The sequence below is a fragment of the Mustela nigripes genome, chromosome 16 (genome assembly GCF_022355385.1).
Source record: "Mustela nigripes isolate SB6536 chromosome 16, MUSNIG.SB6536, whole genome shotgun sequence".
Taxonomy (NCBI): Eukaryota; Metazoa; Chordata; class Mammalia; order Carnivora; family Mustelidae; genus Mustela; species Mustela nigripes.
In genome coordinates this window covers 42658448-42674248 of record NC_081572.1, presented here as the reverse complement: position 1 = coordinate 42674248, position 15801 = coordinate 42658448, and the positions used below count along the sequence as shown (strand labels likewise).

The window sequence follows — 15801 nt, the reverse complement described above, 5'->3', positions numbered from 1 at the left end:
GGATCGAGATTTCAAACAAACTTGTCAATCTGGGCTGCAGCTAAAGGCGATGGAGGCAGCTTTGCTTGTATTTCGGGTGGTGTGACTCATGAGCATTACTTGTCTCCCCCAGGGAAGCAGTCGGCCCACCCACAAGTCACTGCTGCTCTGGCACCGCTGGGATAAAGCCGACCAATTCCCAAACCCCTGCCCAAGGACTCCCCTCCCATCTACACCCCACCCCCATCCCCACTTGTTACTGAGGTCTCCCTGCCCCTCAGGGAATCTTCGCTTCATTCAGGTCGCTGGACCTCCAGGCCTGGTTTGGGCCACCCCTGCCCTCTCCCCACAAGCCAAGTGCTCTGGCATTTTGCTGCTGCAGGGATGGGGGCTGGGTACACGCGGGGCACACGTGTATGGGGGAGCATGCTCAGTGCAGGGGTGCACCCACGTGCGGCCTGCGCCTCCGCTTCCTGTCCCCCCACCTACGCCGTCTCCGTGTGAAGTCTAGGAAGAAAGGCCAACGTAAGAAAAGATCCCTGTATGTTGTGTGCACACGCCTTGGACACATAAAGCTGCGGTGGCCCAGAAACACCGTAGAAGACAAGGCGGATGCAGAGTGGTTATTACGGCACACAGGCACAGTGGTCACTCCTCGGGAGGTCTTTAAAAACTACCCAGATTCTTTTCTCTTGGGATGGAAGTATGGATGAGGTAGAGATGTATTTTTAACTGGGAGGCAGGGGAACACCTGGGCGTCCATATTGTTGGCGTTGTGCGTAATCAGCAAGGGCGTGACCACACGCACACCTGGACACTTAGATGTGGATACACGGGGGACCAGGTCGTACACCTCACCTCAGCCAGACATAGGCGGGTACCCCAAACCACAGCCCTTTGACGAGGAAGGGGGCCTGGGCCTCCAGCCCCTTACTCTCTTCCCTGTTCCCCAAGGGTCACTGTCCCCGGGCTTGAGCCACCGGACCGCCCTCCACCTGGAAAGCTAAGGGGATGGAGCTGTGAGGGTAACTCACACTGCCGCAAGGCCGAGGAGCGCGGGAGCCGAGCCCAAGGCCTCAGACGACGCCGCCCTCTCGGGTCTGCCTAGCTGCGGCCGCTGCCCCTTTAAGCGCCCCCGCCCCCTCCCGCCCGAGCTGCCGGCTTCCTTTCTCTAGGAGGCGCGGCCCGCAGGGCCGGGCGGCGGGGCGGGTGTGCGGGCCGCCCCTCCCCCGGTGGGCTGGGCCTGCGCGGCTTCCTGCAGGAGCGGCCCGGAGCCGCGCAGGGGGCGGAGAGAGCGAGCGGCGAGCGGCGGCAGGGCGGCGCGGGGCGGCGCGGGGCGGCGCGGGGCGGAGGGCGCCGGAGGGCGAGCGGGCAGGCGGGCACGGCGGGTTCCGGGCCAGCCTCGGGGGCAGACGGTTGGCCGGGCGCGCGGAGCCTAGCCGGGGCCTTGCCGGAGCTGGGCCGGGCAGCAGGGGCCGCCGCCGCCCGGGCCCGCCGCCCGCGCCCCCCACGCTGGCCCAGAGGGCTGCGGCCGCGTCGCCGCTGAGGATGTCCCGGAAGGGGCCGCGGGCGGAGGTGTGTGCGGACTGCAGCGCCCCGGGTAAGCGGCGCCGGGCCGGGGGCGGGACCGTGCGGCGAGGCCGCCGGGCGGGCGCCGGGGCCTGGCGGGAGCGCCGTGCGGGGCCGGAGGGCGGGGCGGGGCCGGGGGGCTGCGGCCTCCGGCCTGGGCCCCCGCCCGGGCCACTGCGGAGCCGTGTCCTTGGCGGGAGGGCCGGCTGGGGGGCCTCGGTTCCCTTGCGTCCGTGGACGAGCGAGGAAGGACATTCCCGGCGCCACCTCCCACCCCTCAGTCTGAGGGAGGCAGGCAGCTAGCTGCCCCCCCCTTCTGTCTCTGTATCCCGACGGAAGCGCCAGCCTGGAGTGGCAGGAGGGCTGTGGCGGAGGCCAGCAAGGTTTAGGAGGTGGGGGCGAGTGTGGTTTTGTGTCATCTCAGTGCCACCCCCGCGTCTTGCACCTGCTGCTCGCATGGTCTGCGCGCCCGCTGAGGTGGCGGAGGTCAAGGGGCAAGAGTGCTGGGCAGATGGGCCAGGAGGGGCCTGGATAGTGTTTCCTCGTGAGCAGACGAGGGGTAGCTGCTTTGAGGACTCCCTGCCCCTGGTTACCAAGGCCGGGGCTCCTTGCAGGGCCTGGTGTTGAGGGCCAGTACAGCCTGGGCATCTCCCTCGGAGGCATCCCCAGGCTGCCTGGTGACTGTGAGCAACTAGACTCAGCTGTCCCTGTGCCCTGTGAAGGCCTGCTCTGGGAGGTGGGCTGAGCATTGTCCCAGCTTGGACACTGACCCCTCCTGTCCCTGTGGCCCCCTCTGGCCAGAAATGGGCAGGAAGCAGTACCCCTGGGTTGTCTGGATTCCCAGGACGGGGCTGGCTTCCTGGCTGTATTTACTGTGGTGTTTCCCTTCTTCCCAGCACGGTCAGGTCCAGGCTGATGTGAAAGCCCCCTGAGCTGCTGAGGAAGAGAGGAGCAGTGACCTGAGAGGCTGCTGCTACCTGCTGTTGTGGGAGGACACTGCCAGTGATGGGGCTCAGCAGCTGGCCTGGGGAAGGAAGCTCTGGCTCTTGTCCATCCTTTTTTTTAGAAAAGGAGCTATCTTCTTGGGAGACCTCTGGGCAGGCTCAGGGTGTCTGTGAACTCCAGGGGGACTAAGAGCACAATTAAGTGTGAGAGTGGGAAGTTCCATGGGGTCCAACTTCCAGCCACCCTTTGGACAGGCCCAAGACCCCAACAGGTTGAGAACCATAGATGCTCTGGTATTCTAGCATGAGGAATATTGGGTAATATTGTGGATGCCTGGCAAAGGCAGGGTACTCTGGGTGGCTATGACCCGGGACTCCTCTCAGGGCATGTCACGATCTGGAGGGCCATGAAGAAGCTACCGGGGCTGATGGATCCTTACCCTAATGAGCCGAAGACTGTGATCCCCTTCCCCCAGCTGCAGGCCCTCTCTGCCTGTCCCAGGCTGTTCCATACCTCTGGGGGCTGGGCATAGCATGGGGTGAGGGTGGAAGATCCAGAAGGCCTGGGAGGAAGGTGTTTAGCAGACACTCATCCTAGGTCCTCACTGTGACCCATGGCAAGACTTTCCTCACTCTGGGCCTCAGTTTCCTCAATTGTGAGGCAAAGAAGTTGGAGTAGAATGGTTTTTGAAGACCATCCCGTCTTCAAGTCTGTGCTTTTGATACTTAGCTAAAGGGACATAGGGCAGAATCAGCAAGGCAGCTGTTCTTTCTCCACCACGTTTGACTGTTTGAAGTCTCTGGATGCCAAATGGGTTCAGGGAGGAGTGGTATGTTATGGGATGTCTTGGACTGTTTGATTCTGGTCTGCAGTCACTGTCGCACAGGGGCACGGGTGCGCCAGGTACAAGTTAGGATAAGGGTTAGGGCCCCCTGATCCAGGACACAGCTCCAGGAGAGGCAGGTGGTGGGGACAGTGAAGTAGGCAGGGTACTGATAAAGTCTTGACCCTCACCCTACCTTGGCGCCTTGCATGGTGTCTGGCACATGATATACCAGGCACTCCCTGAGTGTTTGGTTGCTTGTCAGGACCCCAGCTGGCCACTTGGGGCTACCCCATTCCCCTACTGTCTGATGCGAGGAGTGGCGCTCTCCGTGTGGGAACTGGAGCAGCCCAGGTACGGGGCTTGAGAGTAGTCAATAGTTGGGACCCCACTGGCCTCTGTCTCTTACCCGGTCATAGGCTTCTCTTGCTGTGAAAGGACTTCGAGCCCTAGGAGTGGGGCTGCGACCTTTTTGTGGCTGGTTGATGTGGGGAGGCTGTAGGGGTGAAAGGTGACCGCAGATGTCCTCCCTCCGTTTCCAGGCCCAGGCATACAGGTGACAGGTGTATTTTGTAAGGCGGCTGGAGGTGCCATGACCGCTGTGGCTGCTGGTGCCCCCTCGCCAGGTGCCACGTGTGTACCTGCCTGTCCTGGGAGTCCAAGGGAGGGGCAGGAGTCCAGGAACTCTGGAGAATGCGTTCTCCCTGCTTCCTTCCCCTCCACTCCCTCTGCCACATGGTCCCGGCCTAGCCCACAGACCTGTTCCTCATCCCAGGGTCTCCATCTTAACTCTCCCACCTTGGCAGCCCAGGTCAGAAGAGTGAAGACCTTGGGGTGCCTGTCCTACAGGCTCTTGGGTGAGCAAGGATGCTACTGGCTAGGGACATTTGGAAACCCACAGGCTCATATGGATTGCAGGGTGGGAGTGAATGGGGGCTTTCTTCACTTTTATTGAGATTGAATTTATGTACAGCCGAATTCCTGCACCTTACGGTTTAAGCCGCTAACCCATGTAACTACCACTCAGTCAAGAGGTAGAGCATTCTTGTCCCTCTCTGGGCCTTTCTTCTGCCCCCTCCCAGTCAACACTGCCCCCCAGAGGTAACCGCCATCCTGACCTTTATCCCCATGGATTACTCTTGCCTGCTTTCAAGATGGTGGGCTTCTCCTTCTTGTTTAGGGAGGCTCTGCTCAGGAGACCCAGGCCTTTATAGCAGACCTGCTGCCCTTAGAGGCCGGTCATGGCTTTGGGTGGTGACTTGAGTTCACCTTAGCAGAGGCCTTCGTGGTTAATGTCATCCCAGGATCCCTCCTAGGACCCCTCCTACTGCTTGCCCATATATTCCAGACGCCCTGTCCTGAGGCAGAAGTCCTGGGGGAAGGTTGGCAGGATGCTGAGGAGGTTACCACTGTCTCCTAAACCGGATGTTCCCTGGGGGCCCTTGGCTAGCTCAGTCAGTAGAGCATTTGACTCTTGATGTCAAGAGTTCAAGCCCCATATTGGGCTGGTGGGCATGGAGCCTACTAAAAACAAAACACCTTATGTCCCTCTCCTTTCTACCCCAAGTTTGACCTAAGGGGCCTCTTGGGGGCAAGGGTCCCTTAACCTTAAACCACAGTAGTCATTTGACTTACAGAAACCCTTCTGGCCTGAGGAACTGGCCTAAGTGAGGTTTAGCGGCTCCAGCTTGAGTAGGCCCAAAGCCACTTGGGCATTTAAGAAGTCGGTAGTAGGGTTAGGGTGTGCTTTTCATTTGTGTAATGAAGAACTGAGCTGGCCCCAGTGTTCCCCCTGCCAGGAAGGTGTCCCCAGCTCAACCTTCCTATTTCAGGTCACTGTGGAGGAGAGGTAGGACCCCTCCTTCAGGCTGGGTGAGTGCCCAACAGAGCCTGGGACCCAGTTCCCCAAATCCGAATCTCTTGGTCACTGCCGTATTCAGAGGCTCACCATGTCTGGCCTGGCTCTGGAGATCTGTGCAGTCCTCTTGGGCTTGGCTTCTCCGGGCAGACCGGGGGCCTGGGGTGGAGGCCTTAGGGCGGCCCATTTATGATCCTGGCCTGGGCGGCTCCCCACTTACAGGAAACCCCACCATTTCAACAAGAGGAATTTAGGCTGCGTCATTTCCAGCTTCCTGCTTGAGCTGCCGGAGGTGGCTGGCCTGCAGACCCCTCACCCAGTGGTGCTTGGGAGTAGGGGGAGGGAGTTTTCCATGTGCCTCACTGGGGTTCCTCCCTGTTTGGGTAAAGCCAACAGAGTGTCCTAGGGCTCCCCCTGTTGGCACAGGCAATGGGTCCCTGGGATCAACTCCCAGAAAAGTATATGGCAGGCACCTTGTTGCCCTGTATTTTTGTGGGACACTTAAAGAAGCCCAGACCCAAATAGCTGAACCCCCTCTTTCACTTCTTGTTTCTTCCCTGTCCCTATGGGGGGGGATACTTGATGTAGGCAGAACTCAGGCTGCTCCCTGATTCAGTCTCTTTACGATTCTCTTGGGAACTTCTATGGAAGTTCTTGAAGGGAAGGGTCTGAGAATTGCCTTCTGGTTGGAGAGCTTCTCATTACCCCAAGTCTGAGCCTCCCCTGGGGGGCCCACACCCACCTCTGGACTCCCTGAGCACTGCCAGGCATGCAGAGAGCCAGTCCCTTACTCCCCACCCCCCCTCCAAAAAACAGGGCTTCCTGAGATTGGGGCGGGGGGCCTGGGCAGAGCACAGTGTCCTGGGAAAGAGGCTCCCTGCCCCCGCTCTCTTGAGGCACACAATGGCTGCTTTCTCCCCCATGACCTTTCTACAGCCTGAGCTGTATACAGCTGTCTCCTCCCCCTTTCCCAAGGGGCCCAGGATGGGTGGCATCTCCCCTGCCCTTGAAAAGGACCCCAGGAGCTCCCATCCTCTCCTGGCCCCTCCTTCTTGTCTCCAAAGTTTCCTTCTCCCCATGGAGTGGAGAGTGGCTTCCAGGGCCCTTGCCCACTTGGGGCTTCCGCCTTCGGGGCAAGAGCAAAAGAAGAGCACTGGGTGTGAACATGGCCCAGTGTCTGGCATCTCAGAGCCTGGGTCCACGTCCCAGCAATTCCACTCATTAGCTGTGTGACCTTGAGCAAGCGCTCTAATCTCTCTGAGCCGCTGTTTCTAATTGGGAAAGCAAGGATAGCATTTCCTGCCTTGCCTGACAGTGGTGAGAGACAGTGTGCATACAAGTCTAGCTTGTACGCGGTGTGTATCCAGCATTAGTTCCTTTACCCTCTCCGGCCCTATTTAAGAGGGACTCCCACTCAGCCCATCAGTGATGATAGCAGAAGGCTCAACATGAAGAGGCCTCTTCCTAGCTAAGAAGAGGGTGGAAGCAGGAGCCCGTAGAACGGTGGGATGGGTCAGGTCAGGGAGCCTGTGGGTCCCACAGAAGCCTGGGTGCAGGAGGGATGGGGCCCTGCCCAGACCCAGGAGGAATGCCTAGGGCTGTCTTGCAGGTCCCCTGTGAGGGAGGTCTGGGCCAGCTGTCTTGTTCCCTGGGAAAGGCTGCAGGGCAGGAAGCCATGCCCATTGAGTCAGCCCTGGGGACCCCCTCCCCCCAGACAGGCCCAGGCACAGCTGTCAGTCACCTGCTGTGCACCTTAGGGGAAATCCCTCCTACACCTAGCTAGGCTTCCTCATCGGTAGGTAACTTGTGTGTCCTGATGGTCCTCTGCTCCCTGGGCTTTGGGAAGCTGAGTGAGGGACTACGTCAGCCTGGCATGAGCCCAAAGCAGGGGCACAGGAGACACTGGCCCTGATCTGGGCTTGGCTGACCCAGCTCCCACCCCGCAGACCCTGGCTGGGCCTCCATCAGCAGGGGCGTGCTGGTGTGCGACGAGTGCTGCAGCGTGCACCGGAGCCTGGGCCGCCACATCTCCGTCGTCAAGCACCTACGCCACAGCGCCTGGCCTCCCACACTGCTGCAGGTACGTGGCTGTCCAGCTAGTCCCCCGGCGCACGCGCCCCCACGCACACCACCCTGGATCCAGCAGTGCCAGAGGGCAGAACCCAGCCTGTTCTTGTGGCCTGGCAGACACAGGTGCTAAGACTGGGGTCTCCCAGGCCGGGGCCCTCTCCCCAGCCCTGCCACATCTTAGCTTGACCATGTAGCACCAAGCAGGTCACTTAACCTCTCTGAGCCGTGGCACGCTTGCTGGGAGACCTGAAGTGCTACACGGGACCCACATGCTCAGGCGGCCCGACCAGGTGGGGTGGTGGGGTGCTGGCAGCAGACACACAGGAGGCCTCCTCAGCCCTGTCTCCAGCCATGCCGGCTGTGGCCAGCGCATGGCAGTGCCCCCCCCTCCAGTAGCTGGCGCACAGCGGGCACCCGCACTTGGCGCCTCTTCCCTGCAGATGGTGCACACGCTCGCCAGCAACGGGGCCAACTCTATCTGGGAGCACTCCCTGCTGGATCCCGCGCAAGTGCAGAGCGGCAGGCGCAAAGCCAACCCCCAGGACAAAGTCCAGTGAGTTGGGCTGGAGGGCTGGTGGCAGGGGCCGCGCGGCCTGGGACGTGGATTCAAGGGGTGGCCGGGTGACTAGCCTCTCCCGCTCTCCCCGATGCGCCCCGTGTCCCCGCCCAGCCCCATCAAGTCAGAGTTCATCAGGGCCAAGTACCAGATGCTGGCGTTCGTGCACAAGCTTCCCTGCCGGGACGACGACGGGGTCACTGCCAAAGACCTCAGCAAGGTTGGAGGGGCCCCAGGGAATGGGCGGGCCTCCTCTCTTGACACCTGCGACACCCTGAGGGTCTGCTCCTTTGTCACCACTGAACCTGAGGCCCCAGAGGCATTGGGGTCAGGCAAGAAGAGTGGGTGCAGCAGGGAGATGAGACTGCATGGTCAGGCGGCATATGCAGCCGAGCCCCTCAGCTCCTCCATGGACACCCCAGGGCTCAAACCCCACCAGCTGCCATCCAAAAGCTGGGAGAACTTGGGGCCGTTTCTTAGCTGCTCCGAGCCTCAGTTTGCTTGTCTGTAAAACGGGAAACAAATCCCAGCATTTCCCTGACAGACACCATCTGTGTCAAGCAGTGCTCACGGCACAGGTGGATGTGACTGACAGCGGGGCCGACCTCTGTCCTCCCTCACAGCCCAACTCCAGCTGGGACCCCGGGAGCTGGTGGGAGGCCCAGCAGCTGCCTTTTGTGGTGTGGCTAGAGGAGGGGAGGGGCCCCACGCACACGTCTGCTGCACACTCTGCTCCTTTTGCAGCAACTGCACTCGAGTGTGCGGACAGGCAACTTGGAGACGTGTCTGCGCCTGCTGTCCCTGGGCGCCCAGGCCAACTTCTTCCATCCAGAGAAGGGCACCACACCTCTGCACGTGGCTGCCAAGGCGGGCCAGACCCTGCAGGCTGAGCTGCTTGTAGTGTATGGGGCTGATCCTGGCTCCCCCGATGTCAATGGCCGCACACCCATTGACTATGCCAGGTGAGGGCCAGGTGGTGGGTGAGGCTGGGCTGGGTGGGTGTGGTGGACGGCCGCTGCAGGGCTGAGGCATGCCCCCTCCCCACAGGCAGGCGGGGCACCATGAGCTGGCGGAAAGGCTAGTCGAGTGCCAGTATGAGCTCACTGACCGGTTGGCCTTCTATCTCTGTGGACGCAAGCCGGGTGAGCAGAGCTCGGGGCAGGTCTGGCTGGGCCAGGCAGGTGGGACCCAGACACACCCCAGCAGCAGCTGCCATGGTGACAAAGCCGGCTGGGGAACAGTGTTGCTAGGCAACTGGCTCCTGTGAAATTGATGTAGGCTCTGGGCTCCTGCAAGCTGGGATGGGGAGTGGGGGTGGGCCTAACTTCAGTCCGCTCCCAGGGTGCTTGGGGGTGGCCCGCCCTCCCTGTCCCCTGACACTTCTGGGTGCCACGCTCCAATCATGGCAATAAAGTGGGCTCCCAGCTGCAAAGGCCACCCCGCACCAGTGACTTGGCATTTTTATTTTTGTTCAGATCACAAAAATGGGCATTACATCATCCCACAGATGGCTGACAGGTGAGTGCCCACCTGATGCCCCTTCCTAGAGGCTGTTGGGTATCCTTTGGGTGTCTGGGCCTCAGTGCCTCCACTCCTCCCTCTCCCCAGGCTTTAGGGTCCCCCATCATCAGGGGCCTGGCAGTAGAAGCATTTCTGTCCAGTCTTCATTCCCCGATGCTGGGCCCCAAGGCAGGTGACAAATGCCAGCTTGGCACATGACCAGCACAACCTGAGCCCCACGGCTCTCCCACACAGGCTTGAGTACCAGCAGCGCCCACCCTGGGAGTGGTGGATTGCTGCCTTCTGCTTCCAGTGGCACTCACCCCACTAGAGAATCATTAGAAAAGTAAAAAGATATGGGCTTCAGGGATTTGACTCACTTTGGGACTATTGACCAGGTCTCTGTGGCGTGCTCAGAAATTGAGTGGGGCTGGGGGCAGGGTACAGCACCACTGAGGTGTTTCTGTCTGTGATCAGCAAAGCCTCTGGCGCCTAGGCTGTGGGGGACACTCCCTTGGCTCACAAGATGGTTGCTCGCGCCACCTGCTGGCCACCTCTGCTGGCCAAGTCTTGCCAAGCTTTGCCGGCAGGCCTGGATCTCAGAGAGAGGAGGCTCCCCTCCCTCTCCAGTGGCTAGCGTGAGCAAACAGGGATGGTCAGGCCTAGGCACCTTGGATCCATGAACCCAGACCTTCTCTGTTATGAGACACCGAGACTCCCTCCTTCTTCTCTGGTTTTATTCTGCGCTGTGTGTGTACCTGGATGCTTCTGGTGTATGTGTTACGAACACATCTGGGTGTGTACTCAGGGAAGTGATGACAGAACACCTTCCTGGTGCCGGCCACTTTTCTTGGCCCTGAGACACAGGTGACTCAGACAAGATCTCTGCCTTTAGGGAGCTTACAGTCTAGAGTGAAGCTGCCTAGTCAGACAGCTCTAGTTGGGGGTGGGGAGTGGGCATCGAGAGAAGTAAAGGCAGAGATGGTATAAAGTAGCAAAGTCGTGCTGGGTACCTCGGGCAGTCGGGGCAGCCGGAGCACCATGCGAGGAGCAGGGAATCCCAGGAGCGGGACCGGAATAGAAACAGATGAGAGAACAGCCCATCCCGTGAGCCCCAGCAAGAGGAGACAGTGTGTGGAGTCAGCTTTGCCATGTGTTGGGTGTTTGACTTCAGACAGGCTACTGAACCCTCTCTGAGTCTTCGTTACCCCCTGGAGAGGAGGTCAGCAGCACCTACCTTTTTGGGGCTGTTGAGAGGATTGGGTGAAATGATGCATGCTAAGCACGGAGCGTATTTTTTAATACGGCTGAAGTATGCCGTATGTATCTTTGGTCATTGAGTTGTTTTAAGGCCGGGGGTAGAGTGGTCCGATCCCCTGGCTGCTGGCTGGAAACAGGGATTGTGGGGGCGAGCTTAGAAGTGGGAAGATGGGTGAAGAAACTGATTCAAAGACCCAAGGATGAGGGACTGATGGGGAACCCGGGGACAGCTGCCCTGGGGCTTGAGGGTGAGGGGATCTCCAGTGCCCCCTACCACCAGGAGCAGACGCTGGTGTGGGGTGAGTGGGGCATGGAGGGAGAGAGCAGGCGGGTGCAGAAGCAGATTTGGGGGAGGGGAGATGAGTTCCGTGGTGTGCATGGTGTCCATGGGTGTGCGCCTGTCGCCCTGCTCCTGGGTAATTGCTGCCTCTGTCCTGTTCTTTCCTCTGCTGCCTCTCTCTGGACTTAGATCTCGGCAAAAGTGCATGTCTCAGAGGTATATGGTGCCTGCCATGGGGGCAGGCTCTGGAGGTTGGGCTGGGGGCGGTGTTTGGTGTACAGCATCTGGGATGTTGTCTTCCCGGGGTCCCTGCATGTTCTGGAGTCACTGGCAGGGGCCTGGCCACCTCTCATGTCTGCCTGTTCCCATCTCCCTCTATCCACAGCCTAGACCTGTCCGAGTTGGCCAAAGCCGCCAAGAAGAAGCTGCAGGCGGTGAGTCCCCTTGGACAGACGGGCTCTAACACTAGGAGCTGTCGGCATCTCTGACCCTCCACCCCTCTGTCACTCCCCCTCCTTCCTCTAATCCTTTTCCAAGTCTCAGCGGCGGTGCCTGCCCCTCATTCTATCCTTCCTGGCTCCCTTCCCCCTACCTCCCTGGCTTTTGTCTTCGACCCTGGCTCTGCCCTCTGCAGGCTCCAGGGCCCTGGCTTCACCTTTGACCTCCAAAAGCACTGATTGATCTGGTCTCCCTCCTGTCCTCTTCCACTGTGGAGTGTGACAGAGAGACCCCTGCCCCAGTTTCCAGTTCTGAGACTACAGGGATTGGGCAGCACATGGAACACAAGCCATTCCCCACATCTTAAGACCTCTTGCTTGAGCTGGCCTTGTCAGTACTGGGGACTAACTGATCTGACAAAGCCTCTGTCTCCCTCTTTGTCTCTAGCTCAGCAACCGGCTTTTTGAGGAACTTGCCATGGACGTGTACGACGAGGTGGATAGAAGAGAAAATGATGCCGGTGAGCCCAGAGGGCATCGGAGGTCATGCATGGGTAGACTAGATGAGGGTACCTGCCCACCTGCTGGGGAAGGGCTAGGCCCTCTTGTGGTTCTCTGGTCCTTTACTGGGGTCTGTGAGGGGCTGCTTGGGGTTGGTTCGCTCAGCAGCTCCACAGAGCCACCCCTGCTGGCTGTGAGCGGCTTGGGCAGCCTCCCTGGCCCAGCGGCCTGTTTCTCCACCCACCTCTGGACTGGGGCTCATCTCGGCTCTGGCTGCCTCCCACTTTGGCTCACTCCCCAGTCCCACTCCGCCCCCCCTACATCACTCCTTCTGGGCCACAGCAAGATTCCAGCCCAAACTCTGGGCTGGGCCTGGCAAGAAGGAGTCGCCTTGTTCTGCTCTTCATCAGCCTCTCTGGCCTCGCCCAGCCTTGCCCTGACTAGACCCTGCTTCCATGGTGTGCATGGTCTTTCTGAAGACCACCCCTGTTTTGCACACCAGCACTTGGTGGGCTGGGGAGGGGCGAGGAAGGCTGTGTTCAGCACTTCCTCACCTCTGCCCCTCCCCCGCAGTGTGGCTGGCCACCCAGAACCACAGCACCCTGGTGACGGAGCGCAGTGCCGTGCCCTTCCTGCCCGTGAACCCCGAATACTCAGCTACACGGAATCAGGTGAGGGGGCTGGGTGGGGGGCCTGGGGCCGTCTCCTCCCCTCCGGGGGTTGCCAGCTCTATGGGCCCTGCCCTTGCTCAGTGGCTGCCACCTGGGCCGCAGCCTGGGCCTGCTCTCCTCCCCCGGCCTAGGCCTCCCTCAGGGCTCTGCCGGTGCTGGGCTTTGGAAATGGAAATCAGGCTTGGTTTTTGAGCCACTTGCTGAGCAGCTTCCAGGGGGTGGGGGCAAGATCCCAGCCGCAGGAGCTCCCCAAGAATCACCCAGAATCAGTGTTATCCCTGACCCCCTGCTCTGGCCATGAGCCAGGTAAAAGGGGACTCCCTTGCAGCTTGGTTCCCCCTGCCCTGTCACCTAGAAGGGGGCCCGTCTTGCCAGCTGGGTTCTTTCTGGCTTGTAGGGGCGGCAGAAGTTGGCCCGCTTTAATGCCCGAGAGTTTGCCACCCTGATCATAGACATTCTCAGCGAGGCCAAGCGGAGACAGCAGGGCAAGAGCCTGAGCAGCCCCACAGGTGGGAAGGGCGTGGATAGGGCGGCGGGTAGTGGGCACTTTTCTAGAATATTTTTTTGTGGCTCCCTTTTGGGGTGGCATGGTGGAAGGGTTGTGTGGCTGGATCCTGAGTGATGGGACTGTGTCCTCAGACAACCTCGAGCTCTCTGCAAGGAGCCAGAGTGACCTCGACGACCAGCACGACTACGACAGTGTGGCCTCGGATGAGGACACGGACCAGGAACCCCTGCGCAGCGCTGGTGCCACTAGGAACAACCGTGCCCGGGTCTGAGCACTGCCCCACCCTGGGCCTCCACCAGGGCCCAGCTCTGTCCCCTTAGAGCCTGGGGCTTTGGGGACAAGTGGGCTGGTTACGGCCTTGAGAAGAGCCTTCTGTGGGCATTTACGCCCTGCCCTGAGGGCTGATGAGCCTCTGTCTCACTCTGCAGAGCATGGACTCCTCAGACCTCTCTGATGGGGCCGTGACCCTGCAGGAGTATCTGGAGCTGAAGAAGGCTCTGGCCACCTCCGAGGCGAAGGTGCAACAGCTCATGAAGGTCAACAGCAGTCTGAGCGATGAGCTCCGGAGGCTGCAGAGGGAGGTAGGGACGGCAGCGCTGGTGGGAGGCGGGGGCTCCCAGCGTCCTGCTTGGAGGACCCCTGCTCCCGGAGTTGGGGGTGCTGCCTGGAGCCCCTGGAGGTTCTGACACCCTGTGCCTCTCAGATCCACAAGCTGCAGTCAGAGAACTTGCAGATCCGGCAGCCGCCGGGGCCGGTGCCCACAGCCCCGCTGCCCAGCGAGCGGGCAGAACACACATCGATGGGGCCTGGCGGGAGTGCCCACCGCAGGGACCGCCAGGCCTTCTCCATGTATGAACCAGGCTCCGCCCTGAAGCCCTTTGGGGGCCCACCTGGGGATGAGCTCACCACCCGGCTCCAGCCTTTCCACAGCACTGTGAGTTGCCCGTGGGTGTCAAGGACTAGGGGAGACAGGGCGGGAGCTGCCATGGGACCCTCCGTGATGCCTCCTGTGCCATCTCCCAGGAGCTGGAGGACGACGCCATCTATTCAGTACACGTCCCTGCTGGCCTTTACCGGGTAAGCAGGGCCTGGGACACAAGGGTCCATGTCAGCAAATGGGCTCTGAGCCCCAGCAGGTGTGGCCTTTGCGTTGACGATGGCTGGGCACGGGGAGGACCCGCGATGCTAGGAAGCTGGAAGGCGGGGTAGGGGGAGCAGGGAGGAAAAACTGACTCCAGCCCTCCTGGGTTTCAGATCCGGAAGGGGGTGTCGGCCTCCGCCGTGCCCTTCACTCCCTCCTCCCCGCTCCTGTCCTGCTCCCAGGAAGGAAGCCGTCACACGGTAACGTGCCCATCCCCGTTGCAAGGGACAGGCCGAGTAAGGTGTGCACGTGGAAAGCGATGGGCTGTGTGGGTCTGTGAATGTGTACGTCATCTACTGCCCCTTCCCCGATCCTCCAGAGCAAGCTTTCCCGCCACGGCAGCGGTGCCGACAGCGACTATGAGAACACGCAAAGTGGGGACCCACTGCTTGGGTGAGGCACTCCGGGAAGAAGGCTGAGCGGGCCCTGGCGTGTCTGTGAGGGTGCCGGCAGGCAGCCTTACCACTGGTATGTCTCTCTCTCACCCTGGCCTCAGAATGGAAGGGAAGAGGTTTCTTGAGCTGGGCAAGGAAGAGGACTTCCACCCAGAGTTGGAAAGCCTGGATGGAGACCTTGACCCTGGGCTGCCCAGCACAGAGGATGTCATCCTAAAGACGGAACAGGTCACCAAGAACATTCAGGAATTGTTACGGGCTGCCCAAGAATTCAAGCACGACAGGTATGGGGGTGGGACGTGAGGCTTCTAGGGGCCCCTGGGTGTTGCGGAGGGGAGGGGAGGGGGGGGCCCCGCCGGTGTTCCATTGTCCCTGCGAACCCTAATTTTTACCCTCCCCTCCCCCCAAAGCTTTGTGCCCTGCTCAGAGAAGATCCATTTGGCTGTGACCGAGATGGCCTCTCTCTTCCCAAAGGTACAGGGGCTGGAAAGAGGAGCAGGATTGAAGGGTCTCCGGGTGGGACAGGTGCAGGGAATGGGAGCCCTACCTGGGTGCAAAGGAGGACACACTGGGCCGTGTTCATGGCTCATGGTTTGAAGTCCAAGGCCCAGCTCCCTCCTCCCCTCCAGAGGCCAGCCCTGGAGCCTGTGCGTAGTTCACTGCGGCTGCTCAATGCCAGCGCCTACCGGCTTCAGAGCGAATGCCGGAAGACCGTGCCCCCGGAGCCGGGCGCCCCTGTGGACTTCCAGCTGCTGACTCAGCAGGTGATCCAGTGCGCCTACGACATTGCCAAGGCTGCCAAGCAGCTGGTCACCATCACCACCCGAGAAAAGAAGCAGTGACCACTCTCCCTGCACCCTCACCTGCACCCTGGGACCTCACTGGCCATGGGAGCTGGGCCACTCCAGACACTAACCCCCACCCCAACAGAGCCGCTGGCGCAAGTGCCCTTAGTGCTGCCACTCTCCCCTGGCAGCCAGGCGCCCTGGTGCCCGCCCCCCCTCAAGCCCCCAAGGATGGGGAGGTGGGGTGGCAGGAGCTTCTGTCCCCCACATTCCATGTACCTCCCCCTGTACATAGCATTCCCCTCTTCCCCCTCCCCCAGCGTGCAGGGGCCTGTAAGGCATCACTCCCAGCCCCTAACCCTTGGGGCACCCTCAGCCAAGGGTAGGGTGGGGACACTCCAAGTGAGGCCATTCCCCCTCCAGGTACCCCACCCCATGAGCCAGTTCAGCCCTACCGGGGGCTGAGCAGGGGCATCCTCAATCCTTTGTACATAATCTCTGGATGTCCCTGCCCTGTAGCCAC

At 60.8% G+C, this 15801-nt stretch overlaps 1 protein-coding gene across 2 annotated transcripts; it reads left to right on the top strand.

Annotated features, from left to right (window-relative positions):
* Positions 1-1313: 1313 nt before the first annotated feature.
* On the top strand, positions 1314-15552 carry GIT1 (GIT ArfGAP 1). 2 transcript variants are annotated; one of them, XM_059381129.1, is made up of 21 exons: positions 1314-1579; positions 7121-7254; positions 7685-7797; positions 7915-8020; positions 8545-8762; positions 8848-8942; positions 9276-9318; positions 11030-11056; positions 11226-11274; positions 11726-11798; positions 12352-12449; positions 12847-12958; positions 13089-13222; positions 13386-13538; positions 13661-13891; positions 13981-14034; positions 14212-14298; positions 14418-14491; positions 14595-14777; positions 14904-14967; positions 15123-15552. In XM_059381129.1, exons 1-21 carry the CDS (start codon positions 1528-1530, stop codon positions 15333-15335), a joined length of 2313 nt encoding a protein of 770 aa, XP_059237112.1. In that variant the 5' UTR covers positions 1314-1527; the 3' UTR covers positions 15336-15552. The 2 variants fall into 2 exon arrangements, with proteins under 2 accessions (XP_059237112.1, XP_059237111.1); XM_059381128.1 differs by lacking the exon at positions 11030-11056 and having other exon boundaries at positions 1448-1579.
* Positions 15553-15801: the final 249 nt, after the last annotated feature.